Here is an 18,676-nt window from a genome sequence, read left to right as displayed (position 1 = left end):
CCTTGATTGCACTGACAAAATCAGAGCAAGCAAAGAGCAGTAAATGTGACTTTTGCATTCAACTAGTTGAGAAGGGATGAGACGTTAAAATGATATTTAATGAAGGAAAGTAACTGTTAAACAGATTTGAGACAATGATTACCAAATGCAGCTAATTCCCTGGAAAAATGTGTTGGCTTTGTTACAGAAGTTGTTAAACAGAATCTTCAACTCTCTCCAAGCTCTGTTGATTTCTACAAAGAGAGATGTCCTGATTTATGGATTCTTTGGACCTGGGGAAAGTTCTGCAGTCCATTTATGGGAATCAGACTGTGGGCAGAAAACCAGAACATAGCAATCAAACCATACCCCACCCCCTCCGCCCCCATAATAAAACTTGCTATCATCAGAGAGCTTCGTGACAGTCACAGGTTAGGTTCTCCGGAAGTAGGCATTGAGGCCAAGTTTGGGGTGCAAGATGTTTATGAGAGATAACACCTGTGAAAGGAAGGTGAATTGGCAGAGGAGGAAATCAAACTGTGATAGAGGCCTGACGAATGTGGCCAACCTGGCAGGGAGCTCTGGAGAGAGTATTTTCCAACAGTGTCCCACATTGGGCCAAAATGACCATGCCTTAATACCCCCACCTCACTCATCACCAAAAGTGAGCTGCCCCGGGAGGGGCATCGTCTTGGGAAAGGCTGCACTCTGCAGCTGAGGCAGACCCTGAAGGAGCTGGCAGCTGGAGGCTGTCTGCTGACTGGACTCCCTGCAGTGAGCAGAAGTCCAGCCTTGAAGGGGGATCTGATGGTGCATCTCTATGTCTGCCACAAAGGCCATCCGGATAGAGTAGTTGCAGACTCTCAGGATGCAGCAGGAGCTGGTGGTTTGCCTAAGACCACGTGGGATATTGGTCTTCCTTTGTTTGCATCATGTAATCTTTTGCCTAAGCTCTCAGTGTAACTATGTCTTCTATCTGCATTAGAAAGATGAACCCAGGCTTGCTTTTCAATTCATATCAAGATTCCAAGATAAGAACAACAGATCTTACAGGAAAAAGAATAAAGAATTGTCAGTAAATATTTCCCCTTTTCAGTTACTTATTACAGAATAAGAAAGCACTCCAAAATTTAGTAGCTTAACCAACAACAGTTTATTATTTCTCAGCGTTATGTGGGTAGAAGGGGCTCAGCTGGGTGGTGCTTCTGACTCACATGGGGTAGGCTGAGGCCACATATGCAGGTGCATTCAGCTAGGAGTTTGGCTAAAGCTGGGACATCCAAGGTGGTCTCTTCTCCTCCAGTGCTCTCTCCATATGCCCTCTAACCATTCAGTGTCCTAACCTGGGCTTCACAGCATGGTGGCTGGTCTGCCAAATTGAGAAGCCAAAGATGCCAGTCCTTGTAAGGCCAGGGTTCAAAAGCCCCAGAATATTATTTCCATTGCATTCTCTTGGTCAAGCAAAGCACAGAACAAGGCCAGATTCCTCTTGGTGGCAAGAATGGCAAAGAATTTAGGACCATTGTTAATCCACTACATTTTCCTAAAACATTATGTCTCAATCCTTGCAAATATAGATTCTCAGGCTCTATCTCCAGATATTCTGACTTTATTGGTCTGAGGTAGGACTTGAGGATCAGTATATAAGCTTGTCAGAGAATTCTAATATGCAGCCAGTTTGGGGGAGCCCTAAACTGGGATGTTTTTGTCCCTCTGTTGATACTGAAATGGCCTCCATCTTGCAGGAACCCCATGTGGCTTATGTATGGATAAACTTCCACTTGATGCCTAGAGGGGGCTCTAAATCCTGACCTATTTTCTTACTTACAGGCCAACCAGAAACCTGAGAACATAGTTTTACTCTTAACAAACCAGCCATTGATCTGAAGCATCACATTTAGAAAAGTGTCCTCTAGTCAACAGTATCTATTGGTGTGGCTCTGGTTCTCTGAAATCCTCAGCCAAAACCCTGAGCTCAATTTTAGGTCAGTCCCTGCCATGCATTGTAGGTTTACAAGTGGTCTTTGTTCTCTCAAAACACTGATAGACCATTGGTAATTTAGACTCGTAGAAAAACTCGTTTATTTATTCAAAACATTCGCTTCCCTTTCCCAGCAGAGTTCTGTCCTGTGCTGAAATGATGTGGTCCTCATGTGCAGAGTTTTTAGATGGTAGTGTTTCTTTGTTACTTTTCAGCAAAGATACAACTAGATCAAGCAGGGTAAACATCATGCAGAGCAGTTCTCAGCAAAGATGTTGTCCACCAGTGGCAGTGAATTTGTTTCTGGATATTAAATAATGATCAAATTCTATAGTGGACTGATACAATTAATGCCATGTGAAATCAAAAATAAAAATGCAGTGATTTAGACTGAAGCCTTATCAAGGGTAAACTCAGCACTTCCATTAGGTGATTGTTAGGTTATTTAATAAGTGTTCTTAACCTGGGGTAAGAGTTTGTGGTTAGGATTCAAGAGGTCAGTGAACTTAGAAGGGAAAAAATTGCATCTTTATACTCACTAACGTCTAACTGAAACAGCATTTCCTTCTATTATGAATTATGAAATTTAGCATTTCCTCCCATTATGAATGTAGGTAACAAACCACAGTGGCATTGGCAGTACCTTTGACTTGGTTGCCAATAGAAAGCAAAACCATTTTCATATCAAATACATACGTTGTGGCAAATACCTTGACACAACATTTATGACCATCACTACTTTAAAATTACAGTAGTTATCGGACCCACTGGTTGCTCTTATGGAATGTGCATATAGAAGGACGTATATTGCTACGTCACATTTCTTTTTTACTATTTTGATAATTTCAATGTAATGACTTCATTTGTAATCTATTTTGTGTGTGTGTGTGTGTGTGTGTGTGTGTGTGTGTATGTATAGCCAGCCCTGGTGGTCTAGTGGTTAAGATTCAACGCTCTCACTGCTGCGGCCCAGGTTCTTTTCCCAGTCAGGGAACCACACCACCCGTCTATCGGTTATACTGTGGCGGCTGCATGTTGCTGGGATGCTGAAAGCTATGCCACTGGTGTTTCAAATACCAGCAGAGTCACCCATGGTGGACAGGTTTCAGTGGAGCTTTCAGACTAAAAGAGACTAGGAAGAAGGACTGGGCCACCCACTTGCAAAAAGTGAAAACCCTATAAAATAGCAGTGGAACGTTGTCTGATACAGCACTGGAAGGTGGGAGGATGGTGCAGAAAGACCCGGCAGGCTTCCACTCTGCTGTACACAGTGTCACTAGGAGTCAGAATCCACTTGATGGCACTAACAACAACAAAATATATAGTGTATTTAAAAACATTATTCTGAGAGGTTTCCATAGTCTGCACTAGACAGCCATATGGGTCCATGGCAAAAAAAAAAAGACTAAGAGCCCATGAGAGACTATTTGCATTGTTGAAAATAATTTATAGATCCTTCCCAACCCAAACCACAGACCAGCTTTGGTGACCCCAGATTGAGAAGTTATCAGCTTGGCCATCAGGTAGACTTGAATTTTATTTCTAGTTTTTATCTTGGCGATTCTAACTACTTCTACTATCACTTTACTCAAGTGACATCCTAGTATAGGGATTAAGAGAACGCATACTGTGTTAGACCTGGATTAGCTCCCTGCCCCACCACTTACTAGCTGTGTGACCTTGGACATGTTGCTTAACCTCTCCAAGAGGTTCCTCATCTGTGAAGTGAGGTTAATATTAATACCTGCCTCTCCCACTGGAGGATTAATTATTGGGAGTAATTGAGATCACGCTTATACCTTACTAGACACTCTATCTGGCACCTAGGAAGCATGTAATAAATGTTTATTCCTATTGCTTTTATTGACCTCTCCTAGTATTTATCTCTTTTCACAGGGCAAGAAGCTATACCCCTGTCCAATAGGGTTCTTAAGAGATGCTATGTCTTAAAGGCTCAGATGATGAAATGGGCTAAATATTATTCCTCCGATAGGCCAAAACTCCTGTAATTGTATCCAGTTTTAACTTCGCTGTAACAAGGACACTGTCTTGGTGAGAGGGGGAAGAAGTGGAGGAGCTGGGGAGGTGTTCCGAATTTTGCTACATGGCAGTCTAATAATAGTAAATAAAAGTGGCTCAAACGAGTAATGAGATGTTTCTAAAGCACTGAGTCCTTTCTAGTTTAACGATAATCTGAAACATCCCTGTTGACAATAAATGAAGCATCCAGCCTTTTTGCTTTTGTTTTTGTTTTTTTTCCATTTGTACTAAGCTTCTAACATCTGGAAACAGGGAAGAAGGGGGAATATAGAAGTTTAGATTTAGAGAGTAAAAAACAATCAAGCAAAACAAAAACCCCAAATATTTGGCAGCTTCTTGCTCTTCTGCTGTCCAGCATGGAGATGTGGGTGTTTATTTTTGTTCCTAATATTTATTTTTTATGCAGCAACTGGATTCCCAAGGTTTAGATTCTGGCACCAGTTCTGTCTTCTGAGAGCTGCTTGCCAGAGGGAGACTTCCTATTTATGCCTTTGTTGCCATTCAATTGCTTCTCCATATCCTCCCCACTTACTGTTTTTAGACATATGGCCCATCTCATCATCTCTGTGTTGGGCAGAAGAAAAAAGCATGACAGAATATGTTAAATTTCTTAAAGATTCATTTTGTGAGTTAGGCAGCATCAGTAAGTGGTTTTTCTTTTCTTTTTTTTTAAATTAAAAATTGAATAATAGGGGCTGGCCCGGTGGTGTAGTGGTTAAGTTCACGTGCTCCGCTTCGGTGGTCTGGGGTTCGCAGGTTCAGATCCCGGGCATGGACCTACACCGCTCATCAAGCCATGCTGTGGTAGCGACCCACGTACAAAATAGAGGAAGATGAGCACGAATGTTAGCTATGGGTGACTCTTCCTTAAGCAAAGAGGAAGACTGGAGGCAGATGTTAGCTCAAGGCTACAAATCTTCATCACCAAAAAAAAAAAAATTGAATAATAACCAAAGAATATGTATAATACTTGTGTAAGATAAACTAAACAATGATAAATGAACACCCTTGTACTTACTAGCCGGTTTAAGAAATGCAACATTACCAGGAGCTTGTACTTCCCAATCCCATCCACTTCCCTCACTGCCCCGGAGGTAAACCACTGTCCTGGATTTCATTTTTATCATCCTTTTTCTTTCCTTTAAATTAAAAGTTTTACTACAAATATACATCTCCATAAACAATATTTTACTTTTCATGTTTAATTTTATATAAATGGAATTATTCTCTATGTATTTTGCAGTAACATACTTTCACTATTCAGTACTTTATGAGATTCCTCCATGTTGATATGTTTAATTGTGCTTCATTCTTTTTCATTGCTGCATAGCATTCTATTATATGATTATATCATTCATCACTTCCACTAGTGGTGGCCATTTGGATTGTTTCCAGTTTTTTGCTACTACAAATAATGTTGCTATTAAAATTGTTGCACATATCTACTTGTGCCTGTGTGCAAGAGCTTCTCTAAGAGTAATGCCTAGAGGTGGAATTGATGAGTTCACAGGGTTTGAGCATCTTCAACTTCATTAGATAATGCGAAACAGTTTTCCATTGATTGTATTCCTGCCAGTAATGTGTAAGAGTTCTGGTTATTCCACTGTCTTACCAATTCTTAGACTTGTCTCTAGTCAACTTTCACCTGGGCTTGTCAAATTGAAAGGGGGCTTAAAGTCCCTGTCCCTTCCCATGTCTAACATTCATGGTTTGTCTTCTTTTTCTCTTGCTGTCTTTCCCATCTTCTCTGGCTACCATCAAATTTAAAGACTGTAGCATCCACTCACACTGAAAGGGTAGAGTTGACATGTCATGTCCAAGTCTTGTTCTACTTTGGTTCTGCTGCTGCATTTTTCTTTCAGGATGCCATGCATGGAGGTTGGCTACCAAAATATCCAGCTGAAAAAAAACCCAGAAATTTATTCCTTCAGCACCTTTTCGCTTCAACTCACCAACAATGGCTCAGTAATGAGAGGCAACTAATAAAATGACATTATGCTTCTGATTGATAGGCAAGCCCTAGATCATTGGGAGAAGAACCTGAGTCTTTCTCCAACACAGCACAAATCCCCTCACTTCCATCACTTTTTTAATTGAAACAACAAGGAAGTGAAATTATTTAGCCAGTCACTTTGCTGTGAGTCTTACTAGAAAATTAAGAAGAAGAATAATTGGTAAAGATTACTCACCTAGTTCTTTAGCTAGCATTTCTCACATCTGCTTTATGTATCCTTCTCCCTGGCCTGATTTTATTCATTTCCTATGGCTTGATACAGAAACCACAAAGAATTACTTAAAAAGAAATACACTGATTTTATACAAACCAATTTTAAAAAGTGCAGCATTTGGAAGACCAAAAAAAAAACTGATGGCTACCCCACCTTATAAATTCTAAAATGAAATTTTGCCTTATGGTGTTGTAAGAAAAGATACACATTTTAAAAGATGCTATTCGAGACCTCTCTGAATACGTGTTTTAAGTTGTTGTTTATACTTTTTTCCTTTTACAATAGCCTCCTTTGCTGGTCTTAACTAGCCTCCCTCCTCTCCAATCTACCCTTCTGTGTGTGCTTTTTTCCAAAATGCAAGTCTGATCATGTTTTTCCCTTGTTAAAAACCTCTCACTGACTCCCTGCTACCTGTAAAATAAAGCCCAAACTCTTTACATGGAAGAGGGAAGATGTGTGATCCGGCCTCTGCTTCCTTCCCGACCTGAACTCTCACTCTCCTTCCTTCTCGATTAGAATCCTGAAGAACAAAACAAAACGTCTTATAATTCCCCAAACACACCCTGCTGTTTTTGTCAGCCAGCAATTCCCATGAGATTCCCTCCCCTTTCCTCATAAGGCCCTTTCTACTCCTCTGACTGCCTGGAAAACCCGTTTGCCTTTCAAAGCTAAGCTGCAGCATCACCTCTAGGAAAACTTCCTCCTCCCAGAATCCCTCCCTCTCTGCATCTCTCTCCCCGTGCATCTCTTATTGCATGTACCACACTGGGCTTCATCATTTAACTCTTTCATTGCCTTCCTCCCCTGTTTGGCACTGAGCACCTTGAGAACAGGAATAATGTATCACTTATGTCTGTAGCAAACCCCTTAGCACAGTTCCTGGCACTCAGTAAATGTTCAGTGAATAAATCAAATTGGTCCCTACCTCATGTCCACACCCCTCTCGTGTGTGTGTGTGTGTGTGTGTGTGTGTGTGTGTGTGTGTGTGTGTGTGTGTTGTAATACTGCAATTCTCAAGGTATGGTTGCTCAGCAATTGTACACACCAAAATGTCTTCTAGGAAATAGACTAGACATGCTGAGATAATGAATAGTTCAAAACAATTCCCTTCAAACAAAAGGATGCATTGTTTATGTCAGCCAAAGACTATTTCCTTTCTGTGTTGCATAGGAGAAAATGGAGAAATATTCTGGGAAACAAATTTATGGAAGGAGTTGTAGAAGTTTCATTATCTCAGTGCTGGCTAGAGTGTCGTCTCCTTGAAAAAAATTGAATTCTTGGTATTGGAGGTTTGTTTCCTTTTCTTAAAAAAACACACAGCTTGTTTCCTGAAAATAAAGGAAATAATAAACAACAGCAACTCCCAATTTTACTCTGATTTTTTGCCAAGAGTCTTCTTAGTTCATGTGGTTCTATTTCATTAGAGAGGACTGATTAGCATAAAAAGAATGCTTCTAAATTAAGCTACCGAAATATGCACTTAGTTAATACTAAGGGAGCTAATTTATTGTATTATTTAAAATATAAATTGGATAGCAGATCTATTTACTGAGGTATAACAGCAAGGCAATGATGCATAATTTTCTGTTAGCTGTTGAGTAGTTTTTAATAATCTGTTGAAATTTAACAGAGAACCATTTCATTATGAGGAGTGAATAAATATTAAGAAGTCTAACATTTAAAGTATTATCCACACATGGAGAATGGGTTTTAAAAATTAATGATATTTGAGGAACAAAGAGGGAATTGGGGTTTGCTTTTTAAACAGTAACTTTTTGTTGTTGTAATTTGAAGTGTAACTAGATTCACAAAATTGCTTGTGTGAACGTTAAACAGAGCCAAATAATAAACAAGGTGGAGGGTGGAATGGGGTGAGAAAGGCAATGTGAAGGAAGAAAAATTAAGTTGTGTTAAGATATTGCCACACTGTCAATGGGACTAAGGGCACTATTTTTGCCTGGCACAGTGTTTGGTTTGGTAGTGTAACTGTGTGCCTTATTTTATTTCAAGTGGTATCATGAAAATGTGCCATTTGGCATGTTCTGTATCTTAAATTCCTGGAACCTGGGGACATTTGCAGGTTCGGGGTCCCCGTAGGCTCTGGGTCAAGAACACAGCTGAATCTAGATACCCTCTCTGGTTAGGAGTTGTCCCAAACAGATCAGGTTTGGAGTGTTTCGGGGGCTGTGATACAAACAGAGGGATCCTGTGAATATGGTGCCGTGGTCTTGAAATTATTATTGCCGATTATACTAGAACTCAGCAGGGTGGGCAGGAATGGAAGCAGGCAACACGACCTTCTCGTCTTTCTGCAAATATTTCAAACCTGGTCCACCTGATTTCCTGAGCCAAGGTTTCAGAGAAGTTTTGGATCTAACAATTTACCCATTTGGGTGGATGTTTCTTTGATTTATTTTGGGAAAGAGGAGGAATGCCCGAACATTTCATCTTTCCCCAGGAGAGCCAAAATGTCAGGGAACCAGTGGTCTGAGGGTAAGCTGGCTTGGGAGAGAGGGGAGACACTGATCTGTGGTATTTGCCAATTTCCTTGGTGTAAATACTCCCACCGTGGCTGATTTCAAGCTATCAACATGACGTCACTGAATGTGGAGTGAGGCAGCTCTCCTGAGCCGTGTGAGAGAGCTCGGACTCACCACTGCTAGAGCCATCCTGCGTTTCTGTTTGCAGGAAGTAAAACTTTAGCAGGTCGGCTGGCGCTTCTTTCCACCTTACCCAGAAAACAGTGAGTCAGGATCTGTGTCCTCACCACACTCCTGGCAGAGAGCATCTGCTGCTATAACCTCTGCTCTCTCCTCCCCCACACTGGTTCTCTCCTCCAGAAGAAAGCTACAAATGCAGATCATAAAGCTAGATATTGAGTAAGGGTAATTAATGAACTGGATTGTGCTTTTTATCCTCTCTGTGAATATCAAATGTAAAAACTGGACATGGAGGAAGGGAAGTTTTGATTACTTTTTAATCACATCAAATCCTGTGTTGTAAAGTGGGTTCTTAAAAGGGAAAAAAGACAGAACAGCTTTTTTGGTATTCTGCTAAGACAAGTAAGGTCTTGCTTGCTTGACATTTATTTCTGTGTGGGGAGAAGAGGGTGTTTGGCATTGCATGTGGTGAAAGGGGGTGGAGGGAAAGAGTGGGATGGATCATAGTGTTGGCAGGCTTAAGGGATCACATTCACTCTCGACGGTTAAGTCAAGCGCATTGACAGAGGTTTGAGCTCATATTCAAGCTGCTTTCTTACTTTAATTGTGACCTTTCCCATGGGACGGAAGAATTCATAGCATGCAAATAAAAGAAGCCTGGAAGAGAAATACTCCCCCTCCTAAAGAATATATTATAATCCTTTCTTTCTGAAAAAGTACAGTAATGAATTTTATATTTATTAATATTGTAACTTCTGCTCTTTCTCCACTCTTAAAGGGAAAAAAAATATTCCTTTGTCTATAAGAATTCAGATCATAATAGTATGATGACCTTTAGTTGAGTGCTTATTATTTTCCTGTATGGCACAGGTACAAGCTTAATACATATTTGTGTATCGAGTGCTGTGTAACATTTTATATGCCTTCTCTCTTTGAATCCTTGCAAAAAGTTAAATATTCTTAGAGTGAGCAACCATCCTGGATTGCCTGGCACTGTTTCAGTGTTAGCTCTGCAAGTTCTATGTTCCCACTTCCCAGTCCTGGGCAAACTGGGACAACTGATCACCCTAATTCTTATCTCCATTTTACAGATGAAAAAATAGAGGCAGTTAAGTCGCTCTACCAAAGTCACAGAGCTGGGCTCAAACCCAGATCTGCTGAATCCTGAGCTCATGCTCTTAACCGCCATGCCAAATCGCTTCTTCCTCCTACCCTGTGCTGTGCTTTTAGGTTTCCACTGACTATAATGACCAAGGAAAGAGAAGGCTCTAACTTTTGTCATTCATACCAACCTTGCTGAAATTAACATAGAGATTCTTGGAGTTGATTTAGAGAAAATTTCCATGACTTTTTCTTTTTTTTAGTTAGACACATTCATTGCACATTGAAACATCTAACTGATTTGGCGAGATGAGGCTAATGTTTGATTGAAGAGACCTCACCCCTCAGGCATTCATTTTGTACCTCTCTAAAAAGAAGGGTATATTACTTGATCACAAGATTTCTTCTAACTTAAAAGTTCCCTGATTGTCAGAAGTCTGTTTTTCATGTCACACACATGTCTGTGCCATGTACTCTCATCTTTCTATCCCATCTACTCTTTTGGGGTCATAATGCTTTTTTTTAGAACCACTATTAGCTTGTTAATAATACATTATTTTATTATCTATCCTTTTGTTGTTTACCTAGAGATTGCAACACAAATGCTGACTTAAGAAGGTCGACTTTGAATTAGTACATTTATTATTTTCCAGATGTGCAAGTACTTTACAGTTCTTTAACTCAGTTTATGGCACCTTTTGTACAAGTGTTGTCTTTTTTTTAAACTTCTGCATGATTCAAACTTCACAAGACTTTATTATTATTAACGATATTCATTTATTTTTATGCACACATGTAAATTCTCCATTGCTCTTCATTCTCCTCTATATTTTTATGTTTCCATTAGGGATAATTTTCCTTCTGTCTGAAGAAACACCTTTAGTGTTTTAGTGCAGGATTGCTGGCAATAACTTTTTTCAATTTTTTGTGTCCTTGAAAATATCTTTATGAGGTCATTTCTGTAGGAATTCTAGGTTGCAGTTATTTTTCTTCAGAACTTTAAAGATAGCATTTCACTGTCTTCTAGCTTCTGTTGTTTCTGTTGATTAGTCAGCTTTCTTGCTTCCTTGAAGGTATTGAAGGCACTGTTTCTTTTTTTTCTCTGACAAATTTTAAGATTTCTCTGTCTTTGGTTTTAACAGTATACCATTGGGGGAAAGCATCGTGCTTCTGGCCTTGGCTTGGGAGTCAGAGTGTATGAGCTTGACTCAAGACACAGCAAGCTAGGTGACCTAGGGCAAGTAACTTAACCTCTCTGACCCTCCATTTCCTTAACTATACAATAGGGAATGAAATATTACCTCTTGAGATAGTTGTGAGTTATGTGAGGAATTAATGGAATAATGACCATAGGATACTTAGCACGGTGCCTGGCCTGGGGTGGTTCTCAAGAAATATTAGCCATTGTCATTGTTCTTCCAACAGTTAACCCTATTCAAAACCCAGGATCAAAAGGCTTGAATCAACCTAACTACCCCAGAACACTGTGTTCCAATATTAGCAATCAAAACTCTTGGTTTAAAGGTACATACTATTATGTACCTAGATGTGGTTCATTTTCTTTGTGTTTTTCTTCTTTAGGTTCATAGAGCTTTTCAGAACTGTGGCTTGATGACTTTTGACAACTTTGGAAATTTTTCAGTCAGACTCTCTGAATTTTACTATTTTTTTGTACTGTTCCTTTGTTATCTTATTCTAGGACTCCAGTTAAACATAAGTTAGATGTTTTATAGTCTCATGTTTTTTTCTTTCTTTTCTGTATTCCCCATGCCTTTACTCTCCATGCTTCAGTCTGGACATTTTCTACTGACCTGTCTTCCAGTTCGTATATTCTTTCTTCTACATGTCTAATGTACTGCTAAACCATCTAGTGAGTTCTTATTTCAGTTAACAATGGGTAAATAACTTTTTAGTTCTGGAATTTCCATTTGATTCTTTTTTATATATTTCTAATTCTCTAGTGAATTCTTTATTTTGTCGCCTAACTTCTTAAATAATTTCTTCGCAGTTATTTAAAAATCTATACCCAATAACTCCAATATCCAATCCAATATCTGTGGTCTCTTTCTGTTTGCTTTTTTCCCTTGGTTTTTAGTCATTTGATCTTTTCTTTTGGCATGGCTACTAAATTTTATTGAATGTTGGACAAAATATGTGAAAAAAAAGTATGAAAAATGATGTTATCTTCCTCCAAAGAGGATTTAATTTTTCTGGAAAGTAGTGATAGTCGGGGCAGATCAGCTTGCTTCAGTCGGGGGCTAAGATGATGATTTGCTGGTGGATTTCAGGTTTTGTCAGAGCCAACCTGCTTCTGGTTTTCATTACTTCTAAGACCTTGTCTTTCGTGGATCTAATGAAAAGCCTATGGTATTTACCAGAGCTGTGCCTCCTTGACAAGCCTGCAATTCCAGATTTTGTCTTTTGTTTCTTTCGGGTGTTCTTTGGTTTTAATTGTTTGGTCTCCCAAGCACCATAAGTTCTGCTTAGCTTTTCATCTTTTATCTGTCACTTTGTTCTTGGCTTCTTGGCCAGAGAAACTTAGAAATTGGTGAATTTTCCAGAAAGAAAAGCAGCACACAATGTTAGGCTCACTTTTCTGCAATTCTCTTTTCTGCATCATCTTGGCCTCTCAAGTCCTGGTTGCTTTCTGATACTTTTAAATGGCTTTTTTTGGTTGTGGGGGTGGGGTGAGGAAGAGTGGCCCTGAGCTAACATCTGTGCCCATCTTTCTCTATTTTGTGTGTGGGTCACTGCCACAGCATGACTTGATGAGGGGTGTTGGTCTGTGCCTGGGATCTGAACCCATTAACCCTGGGCTGCCAAAGTGGAGCACGCTGAACTTAACCACTACACCACTGGGCTGGCCCCTACATGGTTTTCTTTTCTTCTGAATTCAACTTGTATTGTTCTTATGGAGTGGGGTTGGTTTGACACGTGCTATTGTGTCATAGCCAGAAGTGGAAATCCTAAATTATAACATTGTTGCAACTGAGTAAGTAAGATGTGCATCTAGGAAGTCCTTTGGGAACTGTAAAGTAGCACCAAAGCTATGTATTGACTACTCAGAATGTATACCACTGTGATGACTATATTTAGGTTGGCTAATGCACCTCTTCCCCTCCTATTCAATAATCGTTTGCTACACTAGAAGTGTACAGTGGTAAATCTCAAGGAGTTTTTCCTGAGTGTTGTGGGAGCAACTTTGAGCCTTGGTCTCTGCTGTGTGTTTTTTTTTGAGAGTGGCTTGCCTCATTCTTTCTTAGGAGGTGGCTGCTAATAAGCTTTGGCTTATTTTTTATTCTCATTCCCAAGTACCTTTTTTTTTTAGTATATTTTTTATTCGAGCGCATATTTATTTTATTTCTATTCATGGTTAGTGTCTGAGAGCTAAAAGGTAAGTTTCATAAACATGGAATGGAATAAAAATAGTACGAGAACTTTAGTGTAAATCAGAAACCATAACGAGCAAGCTTCTCTTGAGTGTCTGCATCACGCCGCTGTGGAAAACGAGAACTATAAATCTGTCCTATTGCACCCGCCTCCCAAGCCTGCTTCTCCCCTGTGCCTCTTTTCTTCTTTCTTGGTTAACCACCCCTTACAGTGCTGCCCATGTCAGAAGCCTGAAATGGAGAGGATGCGTGTATGTGTATGTGTGGGGGGGTTGCTTTCGCTTAACTTTTACATCTGATTAATCACTAGTTTTATTGGTTCCACCCCAACATCCTTCTTCCCCTTCTCACCATCTGTCCTATGAGCCTACATCATCTCTCACCTGAACAACTAGTCTCCTAATTTGCCTCCTTGCCCTAGTATCATTCCCTTCCAAATCAGCCCCCTCTTTACATATTAAGTCATCTTTCTGTCATGCAAATCTGAGCATATCACTACCCTGCTTAAAACCCTCTAGGATATATCCAGAAAAGGCAAACCCATAGAGACAGAAAGCAGGTTAGCGATTGCCAAGGACCGCTGGGGAGAGGGAAATGAGAAGTGATTGCTAATGGGTACATGGTTTTCTCTTGGGTGATGAAAACATTCTGCAACTAGAGAGTGGTGATGGTTGCACAACAGTGTGAGCGTACTAAATGCTGCTGAGCTGTTCACTGTAAAATGGTTAGAATGGTAATTTTATGTTATGTATATTTTACCACACACACACACACACAAATCCTATAGGATAAGGTCCCTGCATCCCAGCAGCCTGTCATATGGGGTTTACCTGTTCAACTCTCCCTTCTGTTTCCCTCTTACCCTTCATAAATGGAACCACTTACAGATGACTGCACGTGCCGTGCATTTCATGCCCCACAGCTTTTGCACATGCAGTTTCCTGTCTGCCATGCACCCCTCCTCCCACCCCACCCACCAGTGTCTGTCCAGTGATCTGCTCCTCCAAGACCCCCATGAAGTCTCCCCTGACACATCTACATCAACACGCCCACTGTGAATTTCCTTCTATATTTTTCGTCTAAAAAGGCACAGCTGGGAAACCTTTACTGCCAGGTCCGTGTTTCTAGTTCCAGGGAGAATTGTATCATTTTCTAAAAAATAAAGTGGAACGAAGCTTTCAAGTGTTTGTATAACCCCTTTAAAATTCATGACACATTTGTGACCCCTGGAACATCTGGAACACATGAGTTTACAGGTTTCAGCTCTAGTGTGGAAACATGCAAAACATACCGTTTCTGGTGATGAGACTGTTTCTATCCAGGGAGCCTCGAGCTTAATCTTGTCACATGTAAATATGCAATCACGGCCCTGTCACATTTTGTTACACACCTCTGAAAACCGTGGAGTGGTTTGTATCCTTGATTTGTGAGTGGTGAGTGGCTTAGGTATAAACAACAGAGTGGTTTCTTTTTCGGTACTCGTAAATTTATTTTTGAGGGTAACGTGGGTAAAATGCTCTATGTGAATCTGCCTGAGAACATATTTTGTTTGAGAATTTTGTGGTGTGTGAAAAAAACTTTGTTGCTAAAGGAGCTTTTCTCTCCCATGTTAGTGACACCATTTATGCTGTCATTTGATCATTACATATGGCAGCTCATTACATATGGCAGCTCATTACATATGGCAGCTCAGAATCGGACCGAGGGTCAAGTCTTACTCTGAGAGTAAGAATTATAATACCCAATCACCGTGATCTTTGCCTCACTGCTGGAGGGAGTGTGAGTGTGTGTGTTTCTGTGTGTGTGTAAATATCAGGAGAGTGGATGATCAGGAAGAAATACGCTAAGGTGAAGTCACGAGCAGGTGTTAAACAAATTTCTCCTTGTATTCTATCTTGATGTAAATAGAGAATTCCCTGGTTTGTCACAGAATAGAAAAAGTTCTTCTAAACAGTGGTTCTCAGAGAGTAGTCTTTGGGCCAACATCAGCAGCATTACCTTGGAACTGTTAGAAATGCACGTTATTAGGCCCCACCCTCAACTTTCAAATTTGGAAAGTCTGGAGGTGGGCCCAGCAGTCTGTTTTAACAAGCTCGGGTATTTTTATGCATGTTCAATTTGAGAACGACTGTTTTAAACAACTCCCTTAAACCAAGATTTTTTGATACTAGTGTAGGAACACATATTCTAGGGTAGTTAGGTTGATTCAAGCATTTTGATCCTGGGTTTTGATCAACAATAGGGGTAATTGTTGGAAGAATGATGACAATGGCTAGTATTTCTTGAGAACCATCCCAGGCCAGGCACCATGCTAAGTGTTCTATGGACATTATTCCATTAATTCCTCACACGACACACAACTATCCCAAGCGTTAATACTTCTTTCTCTATTGTATAGTTAAGGAAACTGAGGGTCAGAGAGGTTAAGTTACTTGCCCTGGGTCACACAGCTTGCTCTGCCTTGAGTCATGCTCTGGCACTCTGACTCCCAAGGCCAGGCCGTAAAGCACTGTGCTATCCCCCCATTAGCTGCAGCTCTGGTCCTGCAGGCAGGATGACCTTTAGCTCTGGGGTGTTCAGTTTATTGCTCTTCCGGACCACTGTTGCCAAATTTATTTCCAGTTGAAGCAGCTGGGTTTTGTCACAAATGTGACTTCGTTAAGTGTCCTCAGCTGGGCTGAAGTTGCACGGAAATCACTCATCAGATTCCTGCTATGGCTGGAGATGTGGATGGGAATCAACAGAAGGAGAATTCTAGCCTGGAATTGCGGGGGCAGCGTGAGTTTTCCTCCAGAGTCACTTGCAGGGGCTCTTGTCACATGTGTTTACTTTCGGTCTGTGACAAAAAGTGGGACATGTTGGGTTTCCAGATGTAAGCTTGAACACAAATGGTAGATGGGTTCCGTTGGCATCGCAGTAAGACACAGATGACTATTGATGGAGTGTAGCATAAAGCCGGAATTTCCAGTTGAGTGTGAGGGGCAAGTCCAACCTCACCTCTGTAATGTGGTCTACTTCCCTTTCCTCCCTCAGAGGGCTGTTGAGAGGAGAGTGCGATGTTCTGTAACTAAGCTGTAAAGTTCTGTTCAAATATAAGAAATTATTGTGCAAATACTATGATTTGATTAAAAACATTGGTGTTTGCATCAGAAGCCAGGGTTCTAGCTAGTTCTGTCACTACAATCGTGTGACTTGGACAAGCCACCTAAGAGCTCCAAATAGCTCAGTCACCTCAATACTGATGTGAATGGTGCTCTCTGCAGTTGTGCAGTGCACAACCTGGATAGCTGTGAGCTGCAAAGAAAAATTCGTCTAATAATGTTGATCCCATGTACCACACAGCAGGTTGTAAGATGGTGGGTGTTGGGGGCGATTTTAATATGATAAATGCACAATGCAAATGTATTTGTATTTTTTTTCTGCCTCAGTTCCCTTCAGATTGAGGCAGGTAAAATGAGCTTAGCCTTTCATGAAGGTCCTGGTCAAAGTGATCTTTAATTGTTGATTATGATTCAGCAGCTAGAAGTTCCTGAATGTGATCCTTTACTGCATGTGTTCACTCACTTCATCCAGTGCTAACTCCTGTCTGTTCCCACATGTGCCAGCCACAGGACATCTCAGGCCACACTCATCTCTCCTGCATGTGGCTTCCTGACACTCAGGGTCAGTTCTTTCCCTTTTGGTATTGAATCACGAAGGCCTCCCCTTGTCCTCTACTTGGGACATTTGCTGAAACCAGAGGCTTTCCGAGTGCAGAGACCAAACCCCTTTTTATCAGTGTGGAGCCGAGCACAAGGTGGCCCCTTGTAGGCCCGTGTGTGGGTCTGAACTCACCTCAACTATAGATGTTTTAAGAATGCTTTATACATGCTGAGAAATGACACAGGTGTCCACTGTTATCCAAACACAGTGAGTCTATATTTAAGACTCGTGCATTTCATTGTATGTCAATTTTACGTAAAATTTGGGGGGAAGTGTGGCTGATATCTCTATTTCACTTTGAAATGTGTCAAAAAGATAAGATGGATTACTAGATGGATAGTGGGATCCATGTGTGGAAAATGAGTAAGGTGCGTGTTAATGAGAGAATCTAAATGATAAGTTTGTGAAATTCTTTCAAATTTGCTGTATGTCTGAAATTTTTTCATAATAAAATATCGGGAAAAAAATGTTCTAACTGTGCTGCTCAAAAAAAAAATAGCCTTTTAAAATTTCAGGTGTCCAAGATTTATCGTTTGTTGTTTTAATTTTTTGGAGAATCAAAATGTCCCCTTTATTAATGGTAAAGCTAAGGTGGAAGGTATAGTGATAGCCCAGTGTGAGGGCCACGTGGATGGGCTAATTGAGGGGGGAAAGTAGGTAGATTCCTCCACTCAGTTACGGGCAGAGCTGGCCTGGGGTAGGTCTCCCCACCTCGGGCCTAACCAGCTAAGAATTACAGCACAGCATGGGAGAACAGACAGCTCACTCCCAAGAAGAAAAAGATAATTTTCAAGTTTTACACATGATGAACTCAACTTTGTGTGAAATTAAGTAACTATACAATTTTAAAACTTTCCTACCTTACGGTACCTATTATTAGAAGCCATCAGAAGCAAGACAGTGAGCTATCCAAAGGCATAGATTGACAGAATATGTTCTGTATTTCATGTAAGCTTTAAGAATCCTTTAATCTGAATTAAAACTTTCCATTTATTTAGAATATCTATTTCTCTAAATTTTAATTTTTCTTTTGTTTTTCTTCTTTAAGGTAATTGTTCGAGGTGGAGGACACATTTTACCCTATGACCAGCCTTTGAGATCCTTTGACATGATTAATCGATTCGTGTATGAGAGAGGATGGGATCCTTATTGATGGATAAGCCACTTTCCTAAAAGAGAATATCAGGGGTTTTCATCTTTGAAAAGAAAATTTCAAAGTGGAAAATGTCATATAAATAAGAAAATGATCTTTTTTGTATCTGCAAAATGTTTCTCATCAATAAAATTTATCCTTGAAACAAATGAGGTTCTGTTTTGGGGGAAGAGATGGTTCGTTGCAAAATTAACTTTAAAAAAATGCTGTGCATGCGTAAAAATTATATCTTGGGATGTAAAAGGATGGAAAGAATGGATTCTGAGATGCCAGTTCGGATAGAAATGGATAAATGAGATATTGGGATCTTGAATAGGAATTTTAAATTCCTTCTAAGAGTATATAAAAAGTGCAATAAATGAATAAAGTAACGACATCTTGTTCTGTAAATAACAAGAGTTTGTCATGCTGTGCATATGAAGGTGTTTGGTAAATGTTATTGT

The 18,676-nt window shown here is 40.2% G+C and overlaps 1 protein-coding gene across 2 annotated transcripts in view; it reads left to right on the top strand.

Moving 5' to 3' along the window:
• The window catches only part of CPVL (carboxypeptidase vitellogenic like), a 131,508-nt gene extending 113,126 nt beyond the window's left edge, over positions 1-18,382 (top strand). For both annotated transcript variants that reach the window (XM_087429145.1, XM_004418877.3), the window contains exon 13: positions 18,129-18,382. In XM_087429145.1, coding sequence (XP_087285271.1) covers positions 18,129-18,233 — 105 coding nt within the window. In that variant the 3' untranslated portion in view covers positions 18,234-18,382. The remainder of the gene's footprint in view (positions 1-18,128) is intronic.
• The last annotated feature ends 294 nt before the right edge of the window (positions 18,383-18,676 follow it).

This window comes from Ceratotherium simum, chromosome 1 (assembly GCF_057802395.1).
Source record: "Ceratotherium simum simum isolate JZ-2026a chromosome 1, ASM5780239v1, whole genome shotgun sequence".
In the NCBI taxonomy this organism is placed as follows: Eukaryota; Metazoa; Chordata; class Mammalia; order Perissodactyla; family Rhinocerotidae; genus Ceratotherium; species Ceratotherium simum.
The sequence above is the reverse complement of the archived record's forward strand: the minus strand, read 5'-3'. Positions and strand labels throughout refer to the sequence as shown.